The 15,905-nt window shown below is 39.6% G+C and overlaps 1 protein-coding gene across 2 annotated transcripts in view; it reads right to left on the bottom strand.

Annotated features, from left to right (window-relative positions):
• Window positions 1-15,905, bottom strand: part of adamts3 (ADAM metallopeptidase with thrombospondin type 1 motif, 3) — a 95,441-nt gene that overhangs the window by 45,031 nt on the left and 34,505 nt on the right. For both annotated transcript variants that reach the window (XM_086076229.1, XM_086076230.1), the window contains exon 5: window positions 10,175-10,371. In XM_086076229.1, coding sequence (XP_085932355.1) covers window positions 10,175-10,371 — 197 coding nt within the window. The remainder of the gene's footprint in view (window positions 1-10,174; window positions 10,372-15,905) is intronic.

Here is a 15,905-nt window from a genome sequence, read left to right as displayed (position 1 = left end):
GACCTGAATTAATGTCGTCCATGTTTGAAGTGCTTTGTTATTCGGAAGACAACAGCAAAATATCTTGTGAGCCTTTCCGGGAATAGTGCTGCTAAATGGGCGAGTTGAAGGGTGGGCACGGCCCGCGCCGTTCTTTCAGGCGGTCCAGCACGCGTTCGCATTTTCAAGAGTCCTGTAATATTGTTGCAATCATTTGGGCATTTGTCCTCACATTGATTGGCATTTATTTTGACCTCACCAATATGGATTGTTTTCCAACTGAGTTTTTTATTTTTTATTTTTATTTTTTTATAAATATCTTAGACTAAGCGTCTTTGTTTTAAAATTCTAACAAAAAGTTCAGGGAGTTCTGAGGATGTCTTAACATGTTAAAAGAAAACAGCTTCCAAAATGTCAAAGTAAGTAATAAACTTTAAAATAAATAAACAAATATTTCCATGAAGTTCATTATTAAAGTCATTTGACATTTTTTTAAAGTCACATGCAGATACTTTCAAATTGCCATATATCTGCGCCAATAATCGCCCTGTCCCTAATCTGTTTGTGCATTATACTGCCCCCAGGTGGCCAAGGCATGCACACCAGAAGGAACAACACAATTTCTAGTGAATTGAAGAAGAAGAAAGAACAAAAAAACGAGATGATTTGCGAGCGAAGGCAGCACTGTCGTGTCATTTTCATACAACAATGAATGTCATGTGATTTTCCTTGAACGGAACTATTTGCTACGTGATAACAGCCACACTACAAATGAGAGTAGGCGGTCACTTTCATCAACTACTTTCCTTATTACAATGCGCAAATGGGCTAAATGATTTGTTGTTAAAAATAATAATTATTCTCTGTGACTCAGTCCTCCAGGTTCATTATGCATTTAAAAATAAAAATAAAAAAACAGCTTCTCTTTCATTGAAATGCCTCCTGAGGCTTGCAGAAAAAAAAAGTGTAGCTGATTACCCTGTGAGCTATTATAAGAATCGTGGCATTGGTGGCTTTTGTTTTTTCTCCACTTATTGAAGATGTGAATAAGCACCCCGCTGAAGTACATCAAGTGGATATGAAGGAATATTAGGGCCAGACTTGAAAGAAAGCCTTTACGACACTACTGGAGGATCAGCTCCTCTCAGCCTCTCAGTACAGCAGTCATGTTAGCCGTTCTTTGCAGAGGATAAGGAATATATGCCTGTGAGTATTGCTATGTGGTATGTTTACATGTGTAGCACTGCAGTTTATGTTCAAGGTAAGAATGAGAAAATGAAACTTCATGAACAACTTGCAATATTTTTTTCTTCCTGTAGATGGTGCTCATGGTTTAAAGGTAAAGGCTAGCCCATTGGAAATTGAAAAAAATTCAACTGCATCTTTCAACCAAGAGCGCCATCTATAGGAGTAAAAAAAAGAAAAAAAGAAGAAGATTGCAAGTGGTTCATGAAGCTTCATTTTCCCATCACTGCTTGAAGGGTAACAATACTGCCTCATAAATGCTAATTGTTAGCCCGTGTGCCTATGAAGTTTTCCATTATATTTTAGCATATTCTAGCAATTGCGCAGCAGAGGTTATGTGGCGGTTTTAAATACTAACTCCACCATGCAAGGCGAAAACCATGTCAAGGGTTGCTGGCTTCTGCGGTCTGACGAGTCCACATTTCAAATTGTTTATGTTTTGAATATTTACTAAAAAATAAGTCATTATTGCTAAACTGTCCCTTGTGAAGTGAGTTGAGTCACTTATTGGGTCCCTCATATCTGTAGGAACCACTGTGTTACAAAAAATATTTCAACGAACAAAACTGCTAATTAGTTTAATTATGAATATGCCTCAAATGGACCCCGTGTCATATAATACGATATACATACATGTCCTTTAGGAGGTGATCTTCATGCCCCCGCTGTATAATTTACATGTCGTTTAGCAGGTGATCCTGAATGACGATGTGGTGCGTGCGGCCCACTGACTCCACTGTAAATGGCAATAGAAACAGAACACACACGGAAGTGTCCGTCTTCCGATCCGGAAATATGCAAAGTGCTTATTAGCCAGCGGGAGCGTTCTGACCGAAAGGACAGCCCGGCGTGCGGTGGCGCTCATTTGCTTCTAGCCCGCTGAGGTTCTCCCAGCCGCCCCGCTGAACGTGCGCGTCTCACACATCGAGAAATACGTCCAGGCTATCGCATCCTGTGACGGGTCTCGGCGTCAGAAGGTGAATCATTTGCATGACTGGCTGCTTTGAACGTGACCCCCAGTTGCTACAGATTGTTTGAAAACACAGTAGGTTCCGCAAAATACTGATCAAGTAGCTTGATCTGAGATTGAGTCACTGGAATGAAAAAAATAATAATTGTAAACTTTTTTTTTTTGGCCGGCTGTATAAGCAGAGGTTGCAATTGTTGCAACAATTAACGTATTAATGGACAAGTAATCAATTACAAATGTAATCGCCAACTATTAGTTAGACGATTATAAGCAGGACGGCGTTGCAAATGTAATCACTAAAAGTGCAATAATTAAAGGATTAATCGACAACTGATCGATCGCCAAGTATTTCGATTTTTTTTTTCAGCCTTTTGACTATAAATATTTTGGGATCAAATTGATTATCTCTTAATACAAATACTGTAAAATATTATGAGTTTTCTTTGGAAAACAACTGTCAACATTTTTGCCTTTATTTATTTTTGTATTTTAATTTTATTTTAAAGACTTAATCAGAAATAATGGCAGAGATGTCTTTTTTTTTTTTTTTATCCGATCCATCAAGTGATCAAGCAAAAATAATCACCAGATTAATTGATTATTAAAATAATCGTAAATTGCAGACTTAGATATCTATGAAGGATCTTTTACAGTCACTGAAACAAGTCTTGGTAGGGGTCTCTCCACATGACCTAAGAAAAGTGCTATTTTTCATTTATTTTATTTGTCCATTTTTAAGAACATCTAATTCTAAAAATAAAAATAAAAAAAATCTCTCTATGTATGCTTTCCGCCATATGACAGAAGGATGCTCAGAAAAGGTCCATGACAAATTTGATTCTCCGCCTCCAGCATGATAACACCAGACTGCCTCATCCAACACATTTATATACATCCTATTCTTGACTGTACAATAACGTACCCGGCACAATAGCGCAGTAATGTAATAAAAATACAAGCAGCCCCGCAGCATCACGACGGCGCCGATTGCAGCGAGCTCCAATCCGTGAACGCAAGTGAACAAACTTTTTACGCCACTGTGTTACTGCATTGGAAATACGAGGAAAGCACGTCAGGCTGCAGCTCCCCATTTTCTATGCAGCCCTTCGGGGGGTCCCGAGGGAGCGGAGCCAATCCCGAACTGACAGCCACTCACACATGCACACCTGTGGGCAAACTCCAGTTATTGACTCCCTTGCATGCATGTTTTATCGTTCCTTCGTCATACTTTCAGTGCATGTATAAAACATGCATTATACATGCACTGAAAGTAAAAAGAAGGAACGCCAAATGCAGTTATAGTTGTGGTTGATACGGTGTCCACTTCAATTTCATTTACTTTGATGATTTACAGTAAATACCCTTCCCTCCATTGTGAGTTCCAGGTTATTTTGCAGATTTTTTGGTACAGTTATTAACTTTATTTTGATGTAACACTTCTTTATATCAGGTGTTATTCCATATTTGACCTCTATATGGCAGCACACCTAATTAGTTTGCGATGGTGTACATTTGAAAGAAGAACGAAACAGGAAGTATTGTATTTCAGCACATTCTAGGGCTCATCTCATTTCTGCTGAGAAAAACAAGAGTGAGAAAGGGTTGTTGGTGGCAAAATCATTTATTTAGGGATTTACAACTAAGAAATGTGCCAGGAGCGGCGGCTGCTTACCGCCTGGCTTATGTTGAAGCTTACGCTAGCATAAGGCAAATGAAAGGCGGTTCCTACCAAGTGTGGTAGGGGTGTGAATTGCCTAGTACCTGGCGATTCGATCCGAATCACAAATCATAGGTCACAATTCGATTCGATATCGATTAATCACAATATGAATCTTTAAATGGATTATTGAGATTAATTTTTTTTACTCAACATTTTGAAAATACTAATCAATATTAATAGACAAATGAAGCTTTATGAAGCACTTGTGATATTTTTTGACTCCTCTCGATGGCACTCTTGGTTTAAATGTGCCGGCTAGCTAGCTAAACAGCTAACCAGACAGACAGATGAAGCTTCATGAATTTTTTTGGTCTCCTCTAGAAGGCACTCTTGGTTTAAAGATGCAGTGGGAATGTAATCAATTTCCATCGCCATTATCTTTAAACCAAGAGCACCATCTATAGGAGTAAAAAAAAAAAAAATTATTTTACAAGTGCATCATGAAGGTTCATGAAGCTTCATTTTCCCATCACTACTAATCAGTAAACTTGTACATGCACACTGTAAGATTTGTATATTTATCTGAAATTTCAGGCTCATGACGGTGAGCCACTGTATTTAACAAACGAGAATTGCGCGCGGTAATATCGCAATACATTGCCGAATCGATATTTTTTTGATCACCCCTAATATGTAGTGTAAACATAAACACTACAATGTCGATTTGAATTCAATTAACTGTTTAACCCGAGCTACTGTTGACCATTAGCACACCAAAGAAACATCAAACTCGTTGTCGACTCCACAATGTTCAACCTCAGCAGAAGGCAGAAGACAGTCGTGTGTGTGTGTGAGGCTTAAAGTTCCTCCCACAGACACTCACTAATCCAATCACAAATCTAACAGCTGCCGTGACAGATTTGTGATTGACAGCGAGCGGGAGTGGATAGATAAGAGAGTACGAGAGGCCGCCTCGCCAGCGACGAAAGTCTCGTGTCTTCCTACTCTTTTTTTTTTTTTTTTCTCTAGTGTAATCCCGGTCGAGAATGAGGCACTTCAAAGTCGCCCCGCCAGCGAACTCCCGGTCCGAGCGCTGGCTCGCAACACTTTTCTTCCGTTTCCTTTTCTTAACGTGGTCACGTTCCGGGAACTCTACGCTGACCTATTGGACGTCGTGATCCGACCATCGAAACACTTGTGCCGCAAATGATCTTTTTTCCCCATTGAAATAAATGGAAATTCTATGAATGCATTACAGCCTCTCTTCTCTTGTGATGTGTTTTTTTTTAAGGGGAAATATGAGATGCTTTAATCGCCACGTAAATGCTAATTGTTAGCCGGTGCCCCTATGGAGTTTCCCATTGTATGTTAGCATTCAGGTAGCGGAGGACTTGCGTTTGCGTTAAATTCACGATTTTCTTTGTTTTATCGTTTAGTTTGAGAGTAAAACTGAGATGAGCGGAGCAATAAATGGCTTGAAGCCTCGTTTGTGTGGACTGGGAACACTTCACAAAACATTTGTCAGTTATCAACAGTTTGTCGCTACATTTACAAATGCAAGCTAAAAGTCGACCATGCAAAGTGAAAGCCATTGATCAATAACAGTCAGAAAAGCGTGCTGTGGTCTGACGAGTCCACATTTCCAATTATTGTTGGAAATCCAGTTGACCTTAAATGGTGTGCATTAACTCAGTTGTTTATTGAGACTTTCCCTTTAAAAAAAATCAATTGCATTATATATAGTTCACATTAATGGTGGGAAAAGTTTAAAAATTTGCCTTTTTTTGTATCACAAAAAACGGGGATTCAAACAGGGGTGTGTAGACTATTTTTATTATCATGGTTCGGGGATAGAGATAGAATTTGAATAGGTTTTACTCATTTGCTTCTAATGATTTTTAACAGTAGTAGCAGTCTTTAATAAAAATAACTATTTTTTTAATTTTATTATAATTGTGGTTAACTTTTTACGTTTTTATTACTACACGAAAAAATTGGTGAAATACAGTTCGTAAATGTCCGCCAGGCACAACAAGACAGCCACCTTGTGACTATTGACAGTTTATTTGTGAGTTGGTAGGATTATATCAAAAACTACATGAATAATAAACTATATATGTGAGCGCAGATCGGGATGAAGTTGAACGTCTGAAAGGTTATTTCGCTCTATCACGCTACACTCGAGTTGCCCTCGTAAAGGAAGCCGGTTCGATGCTATGAATCTCCACAGATATATAGGAGGACCTTGTATTTATTTTCTTGGAAAGGTTAAGCTGCATGGCAGCTTGATGGCAAGCTAGTGCTAATTTGTCTTTTAAATGAGTCCTTAACGGAAATAAATTGTACGGCAGAAACAACTGTGTGTAAATGTCACCTGTGCACGTCCTATAAATAACAGACGGCATGGGAAAAAAAAAAGAAAAAAAAGAAGAAGAGCGTTCCTGATTGTATACCTAAATAATAAGAGGCGTGCAAAAAGACACATGGAATAGATTACAATGTAGCCTGCATACTGCACATACATGCAAATACATTATAATGTATAATCAAATAGCACTCTGATAGGGTGAAGAGGTGACAGTGTGAAGGAGATCCAATGGAGGCGGAATTAGGGTGGGGGGGGGGGGCAGAAGGGAGGAGGTTGGATGGAGACAAGACAAGAGCGGCGGATGAGTGGGGAATGACGGGGGTCTTTCATGGCTTGAAAGGGCGATGCAGAGACTAGAGGAACAAAAGTGAGTAAATAGGGAGATCATATGCACTTCGGCGTAGCAACATTCTCCAGGGGCCCCAAGCAAGAAGATTGGGGGCCCCAGCGGCCATTCGTAGCATAAATAGTGCATCATTTTAAAATGGCACATCTCGATCTTCAATAGCAAGAATCCTTCTAAGTGAGCCAGAAAAAGGAAAATAAAATTACAAATTGCATGGTCGTTAAAAAAGAAAAACATTTCAACATAATAAAAGCCTTATTATACATGATCTTTTTTTTTTTGTTTTGGAAAAAAACCTTGGTAATTTTATTTATTTAAAAAAAAAAGCATTACGAGCCTTACTTATAATTTTTTAATAAAAAAAAAAAAACAACAACGTACAATTTTTTTGTTAGCATAATAAAAACCTTATTATACATGATAATTTTTTATTTAAAAAAAAAAACCTTGGTCATTTTTTTCAACAAAAAAGCCTTACTATATACATTTTCATCATTTCTGCTAATGTGAAGGATACGTGGTTTGTGTCAAATCTGTGTGCCCTCTTGGGGCCCCTGCTGGCTAAGGGGCCCCAAACAATTGCCTGCCTTGCCTCTGTGCGTACTGCATTTGCGCTGCATAATTTTTTACAGTTTAAAATCTGCTGTATCAATCTCTGCATCATGGTTCAAGTCCATTCAATACTTAATGACACGGTTCGATATTTGTTTCAATACAAAAAAATTTTTTTTAGGGGTGTCAAAATATGAGTTAATTTAAAGTTCCTTTAACGGTACTAATTTTTTTAGATGCGCGATTAATGTAATTAATCGTGAGTCACGATTAATCACAACATTTTATATCTGTTCTAAATGTACAAAAAAAAAATCTAGGTTTTAATTTTTTTTTTTATGTTTAACTAATAGAAATAGTTCAAATGAAATTTTAAAAGTCTATAGCCGTCAATGGCAGTGAATGAATTAAAGATTAGGTAGCTTTTAATATGAAAAGAAAAATGCATTGAGGTGTCACCAACGTCTTACAAATGCAATTATGCCATCTAGTGGCAGAAATATGAACTCAACACAAATCAATATCACACCATTTTTTTTTTACAGTACAGTACATCTTTTTAATTTTAACTCAATTTTATGAATTATTATGAAATTACTGTATCAATGACTAAAAGATGCAGCCATATTTCTATAGTTCAACATTTCCCCCCCACTTTTATGTCAACAAGAGTATGAAAACTCAGGGGAAAAAATATCGTACATTTAATTCATTGATTTTATTGTACATTTATAACAGATATATTTGCAATTAATCGTGAGTTAACTAATGAAGTAATGCGATTAATTACGATTGAAAATCTTAATGGCCTGACACCCTTAGTTCTTTTATTTTAAGTGTAAAATTTCCATACAACTCTTTTCATTCGTTCTGTTTTTAATTGACCAGAAAGTTGCTAACAGCTTTGAGGCACTCGACGAAACGCACAAAAATGGCCCAAATGGCTTCTTTGGACATCTTTGGTCAACTTGATGGACACGCCTATCAAATTTCACGTTGAAAGCGACTTTGTGGGGTTTGCTCAGTCACTCGCCTCTTCCCCTAATGCTGATCATTGATTGTGAAAATGTCAAGTGGGTGAAATCAGACGGCAACTTTGACAAGCGCCATTTTCCTCCCACATAACCCGTCATCAACGACAACGCCGATCAGACGGTGCGAGTGCATGCAGCGTGCGTGTGCGCGTGTGCAATCATTATCTCGGGACCCTCAAGGAAGGGTGGGTGGTTGAGGGGGTTGGTTAAGGCTTCCATCACCGTCAGCAGACTTGTTGCTGGGGAACAAGCGTCCAAATTCCGGAGGCCAAAGCATTCCGCTATCTACATGAGAATATCTCATTAAAGGAACAACACGCTGACGCTCATTGTCCGCCTCCAGTCAAGCTTCTTTTTTTTCTTTTTTTTTTTTGACGAGTTGGCGCATGAAATGCAATTACAGGTTTCCCGAGACACAAAAGACAACAATTACATTGAAGAGAGTGAGAGCAAGCGCATGTACAGTAAGTACCCTGGCGAAAACGGAACTCGCTGGAGGAGTCACCGGAAAGTTGAAGACAATCGACCCTCAACACCAATTTCATCAACGGTTATGAAAAAGCCTCAAGGAGCCATGTCTGAATTTGAACAGGAAGTCAGTTATTTTGGATTGTGTGATGTAGTTTGCTGAACTCGTACTAGGAACCGGCTCCACAAGAAAGTCTCATAGACCCGATTCAACAAGAAGTCGGCCATTTTGTCGCTTTTGTTTTTGCCCCTGGACTCCAACTAGCCAAGTCGGCTAAATCATTCCCCCAAGAACGCAAATAAACCAGTTTCCCGTCAACACCAAATTTGGTGGACGTGTGTATTGTAACAGGACCCACGAAAAAGTCTCAAAGATCCATGCCAAAAATTTAACAGGGAATCAGCCATTTTGGTTAAAATCAGCTTAACTCCTACCAAGAAAGTAAGAAAAAAAAATTGCCTCTAACACCAGTTTCACCAACAGACAGGACTTTTTTTGACACATTTCTATCATTACGCAAAAAGTCTCAAGGACCCATGCCCGACTTGAACAGGAAATCTGGCATTTTGGTGAACTCCGACCAACAAATTTGCCCAAATGACTCTCACAGGGTAGCATGAAAAATAAATAATTATTTAAATAAATAAATAACCTCCAAGATCAGTTTTCCTAATTGACATGAAACTGGATGGACATGCCAATCATAAAAGGACCCACAAAAAAAAAAAGTCTCAAGGACCCATGCCTAAAACTGAACAGGAAGTTGTCCATCTTAATTGAAATCAACCATTTATATTTTTTGGTAGAGTAAAAGGTATTTTTTCATTTCTTTTCAAGGTTTATTTGTTCGTTGTTATTTAAAAAAAAAAATGTGAGTACTTTTTTTTAATGTTTAATTTAAATTCATTGCATTTGTTAAGTACAAATATATTTAAAATTACATAAACTAATGAATTATGATTAGATTAAATTAAATATATTATATACAGATATTTTTTATATATATTTTTAAGTAATGAATGACATAAATATGAATTTCAAAAAACAAAACCCCTTAATTAATCAATTGCTTAAATTCAATAAAATTATAAAAGTAGACAATTAATGGTATGATTTTAATTCAATTAAAAAAATGATATTAAAAAAAAATCTAAAGAAGTTTACAATAAAATAAAGTTAGCAAATACAGCAAGCATGATTTGTTGAAATGTGTCGTCTTGTTCCAGGCAAAACTTGACGAGCCTTCCCGGCCCTGCGTTAGGACGCTAACGGCAGCTAATCTCTGCGAGCAGACAGGACGGCGGCAGCTCGGCTTGGGCACTTCCTGCTGAGCGCTGCGAAAAAAAACGCGTGTCTTCGCAGCACGCCTTCACACACAAAACACCCCCCTCTGGCGTGTGAGTGCGTGTATCCTCCATCCATCAAGTGTGGCTCGGTGCATTAAAGCACGCCAAGGCACACAATCCGTGCCGCGCATCGTCATCATTCCACTATCAGCGCCGAATAACGTATTTCTATACTTCTTTAGGGAATGTTGAAATGTGCACTTACAATATTCATGAGTGTGAGGAGGTAATTCTGCACATGCTCCTTCCCGTGAAATCGAACCACCGAGTCGTCCACTCCCAGCAGAACTTCGATGTTGTAGTCGTTCTCGCCGGCGTCGCGTCGCCGCCGCTGCTGGACCGTCTCATTGATCTGCCTGGCGACTGTATCCAAGGTCTCGGGAACATGCGGCAACTCTGCGTCTGCATGTATAAAAAAAAAACATTTATTAGTTGATTTTCGGTCATCCACGCGTCGAGGTTATGCTAATCTGCTGGAAAGTGACTTCGAATATCTCCTCCATTTTCTAATTGTCTCAAGTTGAACTGTGAGTTGAATTGAGAGCTGTTGAAGTTAATCCGAAATTTCTCAGCAATAATACATTGTATGCGCCCCCACTAGCATAAATACAACATTCTGATTAATATTGCGTTTGTGGAATATGAGGTAAGCAGTGAAATCCAGCCCGTTTTTATCGCATTATCTCACCGGCGGCCATTTTGTACAGCCACTTGCGATTGACTAAAAATGACATCACAGTTGCTCAGGGCTACGGGAACCAATCACAGCTTAGCTTCAGACAACAGGTGAGTTCGGGTAATTACCTGAGCAACTGTGATGTCATTTTCAGTCAATCGCAAAGTGGCTGTACAAAATGGCTGCCGAGAAAAACATGTGATGTATTTTTATAATGGAAATATCAGCTGCTTTAAGGGTAACAACGTCGCCACATAGATGCTAATTGTTAGCCGGCGTGCCTATGGCGTTTCCCCATTGTACGTTAGCATTCAGGTAGCAGAGGATTTGTGTTTGGGTTAAATTCACAATCTTCTTTATTTTATCAATTAGTTTGAGAGTAACCTACAGATGAGCGTGGAATATGAAGAAAGCAGCAAAATCCAGCCCGTTTTTATCTCATCTGCAGCCATTTTGTACAGCCACTTGCGATTGATTGAAAATGACATCACAGTTGCTCAGCTTAGCTTCAGACAACAGGTGAGCGGTGATTGGTCATTACCTGAGCAACTGTGATGTCATTTTCAGTCGACAGCAAGTGCCAAAATGGCCGCCCCTCTGAGACGCATACAAACGTTTGGATTTTGCTGCTTACCTCATATTCCACAAAAGCAATATTGATCAGGATACTGTGACTAGAAGACAGAAAAAAAATGGTGAAGACTTCCCCTATTAACGATTATGGGAAACGTTTGAATAATGAACAAGAAATAGATTGGCTTCTTTCATACTTCTTTTAAACCAGTCCGAGAGTGATGGAAGGATTGGAAAGCATCGCTATTTTATTTTTGGGAAAAGTATTTTTCAGTTGCTCTGACAAACGAAGGCATCTCCATATTCCGCCCCCTGATTTGATCCTCGGGCTCGAGTGTAGCAATCCTTCTCCTGGCGGATTTGTCAAAATCCCAGTTACAACACCCACAGTTAGTTTGAGGCTTCCTGACGTGTGTCTGCTCCCACCTGTCTTCGGCTATCGGCGGTAGGGAGCTTCTGGGCTTCGTCCTGGACGCTTCTGATAACCACTAGCTATTGCTCGAGCAGGTGGGGAACATTTACGAGTTGTTTTTACATCCAAAACAAATGGACGACTGCACTTTTATTCCTCACAGTGGGGCCTTGGCTCTTTTGGGGCCTTATTATTTGGCTTCATGTCGTGCTTAGTCAAATTAATCACCGCCGGGCGGCCCTCAGCTCATTCATCTACGAGAGTGAACGACTGCAACCGTCCATCCATTTCCTGACGAGTAATAGCTGTGAAAAAGTAGCTTTTTATACAGTGAACTCTCGCTATGTGTCCCAAAAGTCATTTTGCAGTTATTCTGTCCCCGACTGCAGTTCTCAGAGCCCCATCATGAGCCAATTTACGCTGTTCTCAAACCCGCCTCTTCTTTACAAACCACTGATGAAAACGCAGAGCCCGAAGAGCAGACGCTCGCGAGAAAGCCGTCGAAATTCTGTTCAGGAGGCTGCACTGCAATTTAGCGGCGACAAAAACTCAATTCAGCGGACGCTCTTCACAGCGATAACGCTTTACCCGTTCCGACTGCAAGTTGTTGCGCATCTTCATTTCCGTTGCGTTAGTAGAAAATAGGGCTGGGGGAAAAAGTCGACCAAGTTGAATACTTTGAAAATAGTTAGACTAAAAATGTCTGCCTGGGACACTAATCTGAATATTTGTTGGGGGTTTGTGGCGGGGTGGTCACTATTTATTATTATTATTTTTTAGCAAGTTAAAAATAATAATAATAATTTAACAAGTGGACGGTATGTGCTGCTTAAGACCCCCTTTTTCTTTTATCGCTCAATTCCTTAGACCCCCATTGTTAGACTTGGCAGAGGCATCTTTTGATGAATTACAGTTATAATTATTAAAAAATATACATATATACAAGTTTCCTCCTGTAAACATCATTAAGCATACAATTTATACATGTATTTAAGGCAAGTTGTAAAATGTCCTCTTGTTTATGTTTAACACATTTAAAACATCATAAATCATGCTGCTTCTACTCAGTACTCAAATGTCTCAAATGTTCTCCAATTTCGATACTGTAAATGTAAAGGGTCGTATGCCGAGAACCGTTTCTTGGGAGGAGCAATATGGCGGCCTCGCGGCTTCAAAAGTCTTACCTATCGGCTATCCAGTCATATTCAGATCAGTGGCCTCGAAGCTCCACCGGAACCACGTTTGCGCCGCCGTCTATGTTTCTACACGGACCATTTTTGCAGACGCACGCAGTGGACAAGGAGTGAGCTCATTGGAGCTAACAGGCAGCTCCACTCGTTTACTCATGGACTATTTTTGAAGCATCGTCACAAAAGTGAGTTACTTTTAAGACACTATTACATGTAGATATAATGAATGTGTGAAGTACATCGTAGTTAGTGTTTGTTTACCTTAAATGGTAATTGATAGCACGCTAATGCTAATCGCGATTGCTAACCATTTAGCATAGGCTAATCCTGTTGGTGTTTAAGAATGCTCATGCTCAGAAGATAAATAAAAAAAGAGTTATATCCCCTCAATTAAACTCATGTAGATATAATGATGCATGTGTGAACTAAATGGTGGTTTATGTTTGTTTACCTTAAATGTAATCGCTAGCGCGCTAATACTAAACTTGATTGCTAACCGTTTAGCATGGGCTAATTTTGTTGGTGTTTACAGTAAAGCATATGTACAAAAGATAAGAAATAACTAGTAGTTATACCCACTTAATTCAACTCACATTTAACCTTAGTGGATTAACAAAATAATTGTTACAAAAATGTAACGTGGGGACAGGCAAGGTGTCGGCCATATGCTTCTCAAACTGCAGTTGGGGAAAGAAAAACTTCTTGCCAGGTGGCCATTTTTTTAACACTGCTCCAATTAATTGGTGAGTCACAGGCGAGGAAAGTATATGCTTATAAAAGTACAAAGCCAAAGCTGTCTCACATTTGTCTGAAAGAGACCTTAAATAAAATAGGGAAAAAAAGGGAAGTTGATAGTGACTTTAGGGACACTCTACATCCCAAACCGTGACTCAAAAACACTTGCGTCTGTGGACAGATCTAAAAAACGTCATTGTCACATCCGTGAAGACGTGTGTGAATGCTTACACCGTGCACGTCGCTGCTGCTACTGCTACGGCTCCAAGTGACAAACTGTATTTTCTTCGTACCCTCATGATACTAAGTACAAACGTTCTATATTTATCGCCGCAGTTTTAAATACACAAACATACGAACGTGTGTGTGTGCGCGCGAGTGTGAGTGTTTCTCAGACTTGAGCGATCTGGAGTATAGTTATTGGCGCCACACGCGGATGATCTCTTGTGGTTACATAAGAGGGAACAAATCAGATTTGGCTTCAGAGTGAGTATCTCTGGCTACGTCTGATATGAAAATGAAGTGTTTTATTGGAGCTGACAGTATTGGGTCTGGCTTGCAGTGCACTGTGAAACCGATCACACTCATCCATGTGATGGAAGTGGTGGCGCGCTCCACTAACACCGCTTAGCTTTGCACTCCGTCAGAGCTGCCATTCACTACAATTGGTGTGGGATACGATATGATTCATCGTAATTAGGATATGAAACACTCTAATTATGATACAGTACAATTCACCCTAATTAAAACGCTATATGTTTCACTTATTATGATGTGATCTGATTCACTTCTATTATAATACCATACACTCCAAATACAATGGAATACAGTACACTGCAAATACAATTGGGATGTAATTCATTCCAATTGTACAATACAGTGGACTCTGGCCTGGTCACTATTCTAATATATGAATAGCGAAAATCCACATATAATTGATGCCCATTGGGGGGGAAAAGTTAATACCATAAAGTTCTTCAAAACAATTCTGCTGATAAACACTCAAAAACTGTTAAAAGTTATAGATTATAATTTTATTATTTTTTTTTAAATCAGAAATTACGGGTGTCTCGTGTAAATTCAAAATTTGATACTATGCACTTCAATTGCGATACGATAATACATATCATTTGCGAAGTGGCATGAGTTACGATGCAATACATTCCAATTACAATGAGTGACAAAACGATTCACTCTATTTACGATACCATCCGTTTCATTCAAATTCTGATTACATACGATATAATTATTATACGTAACGATTTACTCTGACTACAATGACATTGCGATACATTTCGATTACGATTCGATATAATTCATTCCAATAACGATGCATTATGATACAGTACACTAGAAGTACAACACGACACAATTTCCTCCAATTGCAATATAATAAAATTTGATATAATCCAATAATTATGTTATGATACAATGCACTTCATTTACGATCCAATATGATTCATTCCAATTATGATGCGCTGCAATACTTCAGTTACGATATTCTTTACCCTAATTACGATACCTTTAGTTACAATCTAGTTACGAAACAGTTTAATCCAATTACAATACAACGGGGTACACTGCAATTGTAGCACACAGCGGCTCGTTCGCGAGTCCTGTCCTTCAGCGACAACATTTGTAAACGTCTTATGAGATAGGTATGCAGCATATATCCAGGCAGAGGCCATTTTTCTTTTCCTTCTCATTTTTCCAGAGATGCTCCACTCTGCAGACAGTCCTGTTGATTGAGCGGTCGCGTCGAGCTAAAATAAACAGCAAAGATATGGCCGCCACGTCGTCCGCGGGCCGGCTCCTACAGGCTTGGGATTGTGGGCCGCATTCCTGCCCTCCATCGCTCCCGCCGTGACACTGGCATTCTTGTGCACATTCCCCCCTCCCCAACCACCCCCCTCAAGAGTAAACAGGCTACTTCAAAGGCACAGGACTTCCCCTCAGTAGCGCCGCTTTAAGACCACTAGTGTGCTCCGGGTCCACGGCCCAGTCCCCAGAGACCCCCGCCGTGCAGCAGACGGGGAGGGTAAGGGGTGGTTGGATTGGTGGGGCGATGTGTGTGTGTGTGTGTGTGTGTGGGGGGGTGGGGGGGGGGGTTTCACACGTGGCACCGCCGGGCGAGGTGGCGACAAGGCCAGCCAGCGCTGCCGCAGGCTAAAAATGGCAGCGACAGGCGCGAGTGGAGTGGAAATCTACTGTGTCTGTCGGCGTCAAACACTCATTTATTCATGCCCCTTCCCCCCAGAGATGGTATAGAAATGCGAAAAAAAAAAAAGCACGTTCGCGTTAATGGTTAATAATTAACAATGGTGGGAAGTAACTAAGTACAAATACTTAG

Source organism: Leptonotus elevatus, chromosome 5 (assembly GCF_054856555.1).
Source record: "Leptonotus elevatus isolate MCC_2025b chromosome 5, RoL_Lele_1.0, whole genome shotgun sequence".
In the NCBI taxonomy this organism is placed as follows: Eukaryota; Metazoa; Chordata; class Actinopteri; order Syngnathiformes; family Syngnathidae; genus Leptonotus; species Leptonotus elevatus.
This window is presented reverse-complemented; position numbering and strand designations above follow the sequence as displayed.